Raw genomic sequence first — 9,543 nt, 5'->3', positions numbered from 1 at the left:
CCAATGTCTAAGGAGATTGTAAAGAAGAAACGCACACTGGCTTTCCGTGAACGAAAGTTCAAGCAAAAAGTCTGTCGCAAGGTCATGATTTAATTGACTAGTCAAATGGAGGGTGATTTGAATAGGTGTTCATTGACATGGTGAACCACTTTGAAGGAAAGTCCAAGGTACCTGAGGTAGCGATTCAACAAGCATTATTGGATAAGCAGGAGTATGTTACTGGATAAGCCGCACTTAAATCAAACTACTGACAGTTATTCTCGATACTGTGCAGAACAATCCACTAATGATGAAATACATCATCGGATTCAAGGCTGATATTAGATTTCTTCAAGACTACAATGATGCTGAATTTGATCTCGTCGTTGCCGACGCTTGTTTCCCTACAGCAAATGATACCAAGGTCACTAAAGACACAGTCAAGTTATTGAAAGCACGGAAACGTATATGATTCAATGTGAAATAAACCATTAGCCTTCATAATCAACAATTCAAAGGAGAAATCTGATAGGCGTCGCTGTACTGAATACCAATAAAGCAAAATGCGAGAGCTTTAAACGGTCATAAAATTTTGCTTTAAAAGCAATTCATAGACAGAAGGTATTTTTCGTAGCTGTTTCTCTACTTTCTTTCACTGCGTTTGACCATCGTTATATTACCACTCCAGCAAGAAACAGACACCAGCACCATTTACAAAACCAACACGACGCAACATGATGTAAATGAGATGGCTGTATAGCATTGACTTGTATGGTAGTTTTTGACACATAAAACACGATCTCTTCTGTAGTTTCAACATTGATGAACTCGTTGTACACTTTCCCTATGACAAAATATACCCTGAACAATATCAGTACATGTGCGATTTGAAGAAATCTTTGGATGCGCAGGTTTGTCTTTCCAGCATCACTACTACCGTAGCAAAATGCCAACAAATGCGTTGATATCATCTAGGGTCATTGTGTGTTGGAAATGCCTTCTGGTACCGGTAAAACAGTTTCCTTGCTTTCATTGATTGTCGCCTATCAAATGGTAAACATCAGATACAAACGTCGATTTCATAATGTGTCCACCATCTAAACTAATTTCCTGCGTAGCAATATCCTGATCAGCATAGAAAATTCATTTACTGCTCTCGAACAGTGCCTGAAATCGATAAGGCATTAGCAGAATTGAAGAATTTAATGGCATACAGACAATCACAGGGTTTAGTGGAGGATTTCTTTGGTATTGGGCTCACATCTCGTAAGAATTTATGTTTGAATCCCAAAGTGTCAAAAGAGAAAAAGGGTAAAGTGGTGGATTCCAAATGCAGAAATCTCACTGCAAGTTGGGTTCGTGCAAAGGTTGGTGTCAATCGCACTGACAATCAGCAGCAGCAAGCAGAAGAAGGGAACGATCCTATGGAGGTAGATCAGCAACGTCATGATATTGAATTGTGCAATTTCTACGAGGTGAGTGCAAAGCGTGCTGCGGAAATAACAGCATCGTTCATCAACATGAACTAGACTTTGGAATCTGCCAATTCACCAAACCCCATTCCCAATGGCGTATACACATTTGAGGACCTGAAAGCGTATGGAAAAGAAATGCAATACTGTCCTTACTACCTTGTGCGACGAGCTGTAAGTTGATGTTGGCCTGCCATTTTCAAGTTGCATGAATCTCATGATTGCCACTATTAGATTCCATTTGCAAACGTTGTCATTTACTCGTACCATTACATGTTGGATCCTAAAGTCGCCGAGCTTGTGTCAAGAGAACTGTCGAGGGATTGCATTGTGGTCTTTGACGAAGCACATAATATTGATAACGTATGTATTGAGTCATTGAGTATTGATTTGACGAGACCCATGTTGGATGCCAGTGCACGAAGTGTGGGCGTGTTGGCAGAAAGAATCGAAGAGTAAGTTGGCTCTATCGCAGTTGAACTACGCCTCCAGTGCAATGACACAATATATCCTACAGGATCAAAAAGACGGATGCCCAGAGATTGAAGAATGAGTACACAAAATTGGTTGAGGGATTGCGAGATGCCAATACAGCCAGAGATGAGGACACGTTTATGGCAAATCCCATCCTGCCAGATGATTTATTAAAGGAAGCAGTGCCCGGTAACATCAGAAGAGCAGAGCATTTTGTAGCCTTCCTGAGAAGATTTATCGAGTATTTAAAGGTATAGTGTTAGTGGGATGAGATTCAATGCGGGATGTGTGCTCAAGTTTTGTTTTATATAGACTCGTCTCAGAGTCATGCATGTTGTAGCAGAAACACCTGCCTCCTTCTTACAGCACTTGAAGGATGTCACTTACATCGAACGAAAGCCTCTAAGATTCTGTGCAGAGAGATTATCGAGTCTGGTGCGAACATTAGAATTAACTGATTTGGAGCATTTCAGCAGCTTACAAAAAGTAGCCTCATTTGCCACGCTGACATCCACATACGACAAAGGCTTTCTGCTTATTCTTGAGCCATTTGAAACGGAAACGGCTACCATCCCTAATCCTGTATTGCATTTTACGTAAGTTGATATCTGGCATAGAGCACAGGTTGAGTGACTGACAAGTTCATTTTGTAGTTGTTTGGACGCATCGATTGCTATCAAGCCTGTGTTTGATCGATTCAGCACAGTGGTAATTACATCGGGTACCTTGTCACCACTGGAAATGTACCCCAAGATGCTCAACTTCCAAGCTGTTGTACAAGAAAGTTACTCCATGACACTGTCTCGCAATTGTTTCTTGCCTATGGTCATTACGCGTGGTTCAGATCAAGTTGCCATCAGTTCCAAATTTGAAGTACGTAACGATCCAGCTGTAGTGCGTAATTTTGGTCAAATCATGGTCGAGATGTCAAAGATTGTCCCTGATGGCATGGTGTGTTTCTTTCCTAGCTACTTGTATATGGAGTCCATCGTGTCCATGTGGAACGACATGGGTATTTTGAACGAAGCGTGGAAGTATAAGCTAATCTTTGTCGAAACACCTGACGCAGCAGAAACGAGTCTGGCGTTGGCAAACTATCGAAAGGCGTGCGATAATGGTCGAGGCGCTATTTTACTGTCTGTAGCAAGAGGTAAGGTGTCTGAAGGTATCGATTTTGACCACAATTACGGAAGAGCGGTCATCATGTTTGGTATTCCATATCAATACACAGAATCCCGTATCCTGAAGGCTCGTTTGGAGTATCTGCGTGATAATCTGCATATCCGCGAGAATGATTTCTTGACATTTGATGCCATGCGACATGCTGCTCAGTGTGTAGGGAGAGTCTTGAGAGGTAAAACAGACTATGGATTGATGGTGTTCGCGGACAAGGTAAAATAGGAACATGGCATGTGTTGAGAGTAGCTTCTGATTGTTCTTACGCAGAGATTTGCAAGAGCGGACAAAAGAGCCAAGCTACCCAAGTGGATCAATCAATATGTCACAGATACATCTACCAATCTGTCAACTGACATGTCTTTGGTCATTGCCAAAAAGTTCTTGCGATCCATGGCACAACCTTATGAATCAAATCAAACAGGCGTATCTTTATGGACTGCCAAGGACATTGAAAAGCACACTTCAAAGTAAACACTGTACATACCCCCCTATTTTTCGTGCTTCAGGTATAACCAATCAATGCGCTTGTACATTTCGCAATTTTGCTTGAATTGTAATAAAGATCCATGAAATCAAGCTTTGTAACAGCTAGAGTTCTTGATTATCGCTGCAAGATATCTTTTTCAAAATGTGCTTTTTCGATATTTCAAGTAACATGTACATGCAGCATGGCAACATCCCATCATGGATCTGTAGAAATGAATCAAGCATGGCTACTTCGGAGTGCTAATCATCTCTTTTTCTAGATGATGTTCAACGTTTCGAGATTTATATTCGTAGCAACCAGCAAGCAGAGCGCCCTCCCTTCCTCTTTGTTCACATATAAAACTTATTCTACCATGTCAGGTAAGCTACATATCGCGCTCAATTTACTCGAAAGCCTGATACAAGCTATGCCATAGTGTACGCTAAAGAAAGAAATGTCGCTATCCGAGCTGTCTTGACTGCCAGCAAAGTGTGTCAATCCGTATTTCAACACTTGGTTGCCAACGAGACTTTGACCAAGAACGACAAGTCTCCTGTTACAGGTAAACAGCAACAAGCGTGTGTGTGTAAACATTAGGGGTAGAGTATTCAATGCGTTTTATCCATGTTTAGTTGCTGATTTCTCAGCTCAAGCTATTGTAAACACCTATCTTAAGGACCATTTTCCTGAAGATCCTATTGTGGGTGAAGAGGATTCCAAGGATTTGCAAGGTGATGAGGGTAAACCATTGAGAGAAAAGGTCTTTTCTTTGACCAATGGTGTCTTGAGTGATAATGAGAAGCTCTCTGAACAGCAAGTAAGTCGGTGTATGAGAGGAGGAAAGGCACCATTAGAACGTATCATTAAAACCACGCACTCGTTAGATTCTAGATGCTATTGATCGTGGTAATTACATTGGTGGAGCCAAAGGTCGCCATTGGGCTTTAGATCCTATTGATGGTACCAAGGGGTTCCTGCGTGGTGGACAGTATGCAGTTTGCTTAGCACTCATTGTAGACGGTATCGTTCAATTGGGTGTTGTAGGCTGTCCCAACTTGCCAGTGGATCACAAGCATCCCGAGGGTGAGCGTGGATCTCTTTTCATTGCTGTCCGTGGACAAGGCGCCTTCCAACGCACATTTACAAACGAAACTGAATCACCTATTCACTTTGCTGACATATCATCTACCGAAGAAGCCACTTTCTGTGAATCTGTAGAAGCAGCCCATTCATCTCACTCGGATGCCGTTGAGATTGCTCAATTATTGGGCATCACTCGTGAGCCTGTTCGCATGGACAGTCAAGCCAAATACTGCTCTATCTCTCGCGGTGATGCAGACATCTACTTGCGTCTGCCCACTAGCAAGGCCTATGTGGAAAAGATTTGGGATCATGCCTCTGGTAATGTCCTCGTCACTGAGGCAGGTGGAAAGGTCACTGACATCCATGGTCAACCTCTCGATTTCTCTATTGGCCGTACATTGGAGAAAAATAAGGGTGTCATTGCCTCCAAGGCTAATATTCATGGACGAGTTTTAGAAGCTGTTCAAAATGTTTTGGGCAATAAATTTTAAAGGCAATCTGCTTATCAACGTTTGATATTAAATGCTGCAATAGCTCACATTCGATGTAGAAACTGTAGTATCCGATAACGACTTAAACTTGGCATTTCCCATATGAATTTATCTTTATATAAAATTGTATAGCTATAAAGATTATGTGGCGCATATAATACAAATCAATGAATTTTGCTTGTAATTGACGTATTTCTTGTCTGGGTCAATTTTTGTATCCACAAATGATTTTTTTTTTTGTAGTTAAATTGAATGTTTGTGTGCACCCCTCATTTCTATCATGCAGATCAAAATTATAGGTTGAAATCACTGCAAACGACTTGAATCACATCTGAGCCCACTGAAAATCATATCAATCTAAATGTAAAGCAATGAATCACATCGATTGCAGTTTAATTCTTGATCAGGCATATCGAATTCTTTTAGGTCGGTGAACGCAGCAGAGTTGACCTCCCATTGTGCCTGTGCGTTCGAGATGTGCACTGAATTTGGACAAATGCGCAAAATTTCAGTTCGACATTCCTCGCCCAACTCAGAAACCAATGTAGAAAGCCGAGTAGCTCCCCATTGTTGTTGTAAAGAACATCAACCTTGTACTCATTCATGGAAGCTATTGTATCAATGAGCATTTAAATTGGTGTACGACCGTTGAGCGACGAGACTCCAAGTTTTGCCCTGGCATTGTAAATTGAAGTGAGGTGGAAATGGTGCGTAGGGAATCTCCGTCGCAACCTTTCCATTAGAGCCGCTAGTCTTATCACAGACGTTGTGTTGCATTCGTCCCGTATAAAAGCCAAGCGCTCCCTGGTTACTTTGCGGTTAGCCGCATGACCGACAAAATCACGCTCATCACAAGGATGGTTGTGCATCGAGTTATCACACTAAACGAAGACACTCTCTTCCATTTGGTCAACTTGATTTGAACTCTACATCCACATTGTTTTGACGAACCCTGTCTTATTTTGCTACCAGCAACATGTTCCGGCTCTCCAGTGTGATCATATCGAAAATAGATGCTTCTTGTTTCGCTATAATCATGTAATCCTTTAATAACACACTAGAAACCTATGAAAAAACGTCGTCGCGGCCAGTCAGAGACCAGAAGTTCTTCTCCCAAGAATATAACGCATCCAATTTAAATGATTTCTTGCCACCTATTTGACTGTTGCTTGAGTGATTTGTGTTTTCAAAGCAACATTTGGCAACATTGACCTTAAGAAGGTTTTACCGTAGCGAAGCAAGGGTGTGAGACCATAGTATTCAAGCAGCAAATTTGGATTTTCATTACCATTGCTAATAAGCTTACCAACAACATAGCTCATCAAAATTTGCATGAATTAGCTTTACCACTATCAATATGACTCTTATTCGAATTAAAAATTGCACAGGTTGCAGAACTGCTCTTCCAGAAAATTACAGCTATCAAAGATGAGATTCACTCCGTGTAAATAAAGCTATAAAGCAAAAATAGAACAAAATTTGATAGTTTTCAAGTCTTCATATCTTGACTTATAGACCTTTCTGAGTCACTGGAATAACGCCAAACAATTGTACTCAAGTAGCAGTAACTTCCTGACACCTTTGCTCAACTTTTTGGGCCAAAAAAAAACATGGCCAAAAATCGACCAAAGAGCATGAGGGGTACCTCATGGTTTTCATCGAAAACCAAACGATCGCGTTTTTCATCTTGAAATGAAGACTTTTACTATAGTATATGTTGAGTCAAAAATTTTATGTCGATCCAAAGCAACCTATGAAATCACCTTTATGAGGTTTTCATATGCAAAATATGGCTATTTTCGCTAAAAACCTCATTTCAAATTTTATTAGATTGCTCAGTAATTTCAGTCAAAACATTTATTACAATCAGCACCATTAGAAGCGCCTTGAAAAGTACTTCAAGAATGGATTAGGAAGCGTAGGATGATCATTACAGTTTATATAGTCGGATATTACAAAATAGATTAAAGAAGTCGAAAAAAACACGAAACCTGTTCAATCTTGAGCAGAAAAAATAAACTGAGTTTGAATCAATTTTGGTGGCGGCATTGCTGCTGGCTGACCTAAATGCCTTTCTGTTGCTAACAATGATGATTGCAATGCTAATTAAATGGGGATCATGGAATTGAAAGGACAATTTCTTAGTGCAAATACTTTTCTTTGGAGAGCTTTGACTCATGAAGGTGTCTTTTGCAATGACAATATCTCAAAAAAAGTCGCTGTAGATCTTACACAAGTGCTGTATTTACGCATGACCAGCTTTATGTCGCCATCTCAAGAACAGCATCAGCGAATGGATGCCTCCTCCTCCTGACTTTGATATAGCCTTTTTTTTTTTACTATTAATTGTTTATAATTTACTTGATATGCCGGATTTGGTATCTCTGATTTGAAATGTCTTCGGTGAAAGCCCACAGGGCGACGCCGTCATCGACCGTAGCGAGATTGATCGGTTAGTAAGCATATACTACAAATTCGGAAACCAAAGATCTCAGCCTTCTTTTTTCAACAATGAAGAGGGAAGGATACACCACGGAAAATGCCCCGCTTGTATTTCCAATCTATTACCAAAGAAGTATGTGATTTGTGTTTAGACTTGGACCTGAAATCTTCCAATATAGCAATACCTATATTGCATCCACTTAGCCGTTACTTCACATCGCGCAGTCTCTTGTTTATTTCTCTCAAGCTCTAATTCATTTTTCAAAAGTAGTGTTTTGCCCTTGTACAGTATTAACTACTTTTTTTATACAAGTTGCTCTTTGAAACGTTCATATTTACGACTCTATCGCAGTTTGTCTTTCTACGTAGACTCTGTGCAATGTATCATCAAGCCTCAGAAGGAGATAATTTGGACTCTAGAGTTTCCATGAACTTGCATAGTCCATTTCGTCGAGATGAACGTTGATTTGTCGAAGTAAATAAAACGCAAATTATAAGGAAAAGATTCTGAATCGAGAAATCATAGTTTATAATCGAGGAGGGATTGATGTTGGGGTGCAATGGAGGTCTAAAAGAACGAAGGGAGAGGATCTTGACATACGGAGGGAAAGCTAAAACTATTCGGGATATTGTGTCCAATCCCACTAGCAATGGGCCATTTTGCCTAAAGGAGAATTTCTAGGAATAGGCTTTTCAAGCTAATATAAATTCAATCACATATTCCCCACACTCACTTTCTTTTTTTTTCCTACTAAAAACCAATAAAGAAAATGTCTATTGCCCTTGCAAGTGAGTATACTATTCCTACCAAGGATACCATCAACCAAGGTGTCTTGCTTAAAGAGAAGAATGATCTCCAGTTGGTCGAAATCCCGGTTCCTGAACCTCCTGCTGGTCATGTCCAGGTACAGGTAAAGTGCACTGGCATTTGTGGAAGCGACGTTCATTTGTGGAAGCACGGTGAGATTGGTATCTTTCCTGTATGTGCTCCTCAATTACTCGGTCATGAGAGTGCTGGTATTGTCACTGCTCTCGGCGAGGGTGTTACTACGCTGCAAGTAGGTGACCGAGTTGCTGTCGAAGCGTAAGTTGGTCGAGTATGTGTGATGGGTAGTTGCTTGTACTGAGATCGTATGTGTATAGTGGTATTCCTTGCTCTTCTTGTGATCAATGTATGATGGGTAGATACCATCTCTGTCCAGATGTTATCTTCAAATCTACTCCTCCTTATGATGGTCAGCTTGCTAGATATATTACTCACCCTGCTCGCTGGTTGCACAAGATTCCTGCCAACATCTCTTATGGTGAAGGTGCTTTACTGGAGCCCTTGTCAGTTGCTATCGCTGCTGTTGATCGCGTGAGAGCTCAGTTCGGTAGATCCATGTTGATTGCCGGAAGTGGCCCTATTGGGTTATTGATTTTGGCTGTTGCCAAGGCCACTGGTGTCCATCCCATTGCTATTACTGATGTTAACCAAAGCCGTTTGGATTATGCAAAGAAGATGGGCGCTACCATGACATACAAGATCAACCCGGAGAACTCGGAATTAGAGACAGCCAAGGAACTACGTGCCCTGTTTGGTGGTGAAGGTGCTGAATGCTCCTTGGAGTGCACAGGTATCGAGAGCTCTTTTAGAACTGCTATTATGGCTACTCGTGATGCTGGCACCTGCCTACTTGTGGGTGTAGGAAAGAATGATCAAACGCTTCCCGTCAACAACTTTGCTATGCGTGAGGTTGATATTAGAGGTCTCTTCAGATATCATCATACATACCCTCGTGCTATTGCATTGCTATCCAGTGGCATTTTGGATATCAAGCATCTGATTACTGATACCTATGACTTCGCTGATGCTCTTGCAGCATTTGAAAAGACACATGATCGTAACTCTGGCGCATTGAAGGTTCAAATCGTCAACTAAATCTCTCTTTCTGTATAATAACTCTTCATTTTCACA

At 41.0% G+C, this 9,543-nt stretch overlaps 3 protein-coding genes across 3 annotated transcripts; all 3 read left to right on the top strand.

Moving 5' to 3' along the window:
* Nucleotides 1-713: 713 nt before the first annotated feature.
* On the top strand, nt 714-3,575 carry ATC70_000973 (uncharacterized protein; the record flags this gene model as incomplete). Its single annotated transcript, XM_064820379.1, has 10 exons — nt 714-718; nt 791-890; nt 955-1,032; nt 1,098-1,454; nt 1,509-1,625; nt 1,686-1,906; nt 1,969-2,176; nt 2,238-2,521; nt 2,579-3,317; nt 3,372-3,575. The coding sequence occupies 10 exons, from the start codon at nt 714-716 to the stop codon at nt 3,573-3,575; spliced, it is 2,313 nt and encodes a 770-aa protein (XP_064684299.1).
* A 368-nt stretch (nt 3,576-3,943) lies between these two features.
* ATC70_000972 (uncharacterized protein) lies at nt 3,944-5,144 on the top strand (the record flags this gene model as incomplete). The annotated part of the gene is made up of 4 exons (XM_064820378.1): nt 3,944-3,950; nt 4,007-4,132; nt 4,203-4,387; nt 4,455-5,144. The coding sequence occupies 4 exons, from the start codon at nt 3,944-3,946 to the stop codon at nt 5,142-5,144; spliced, it is 1,008 nt and encodes a 335-aa protein (XP_064684298.1).
* A 3,212-nt stretch (nt 5,145-8,356) lies between these two features.
* Nucleotides 8,357-9,507, top strand: SLC1_1 (1-acylglycerol-3-phosphate O-acyltransferase; the record flags this gene model as incomplete). The annotated part of the gene is made up of 2 exons (XM_064820377.1): nt 8,357-8,670; nt 8,730-9,507. 2 exons carry the CDS (start codon nt 8,357-8,359, stop codon nt 9,505-9,507), a joined length of 1,092 nt encoding a protein of 363 aa, XP_064684297.1.
* Nucleotides 9,508-9,543: the final 36 nt, after the last annotated feature.

This window comes from Mucor velutinosus (assembly GCF_035048745.1).
Source record: "Mucor velutinosus strain NIH1002 chromosome Unknown tig00000041, whole genome shotgun sequence".
Lineage (NCBI taxonomy): Eukaryota > Fungi > Mucoromycota > Mucoromycetes > Mucorales > Mucoraceae > Mucor > Mucor velutinosus.
Note: the sequence above shows the minus strand (reverse complement) of the source record. Positions and strands in the feature narration are given on the sequence as shown.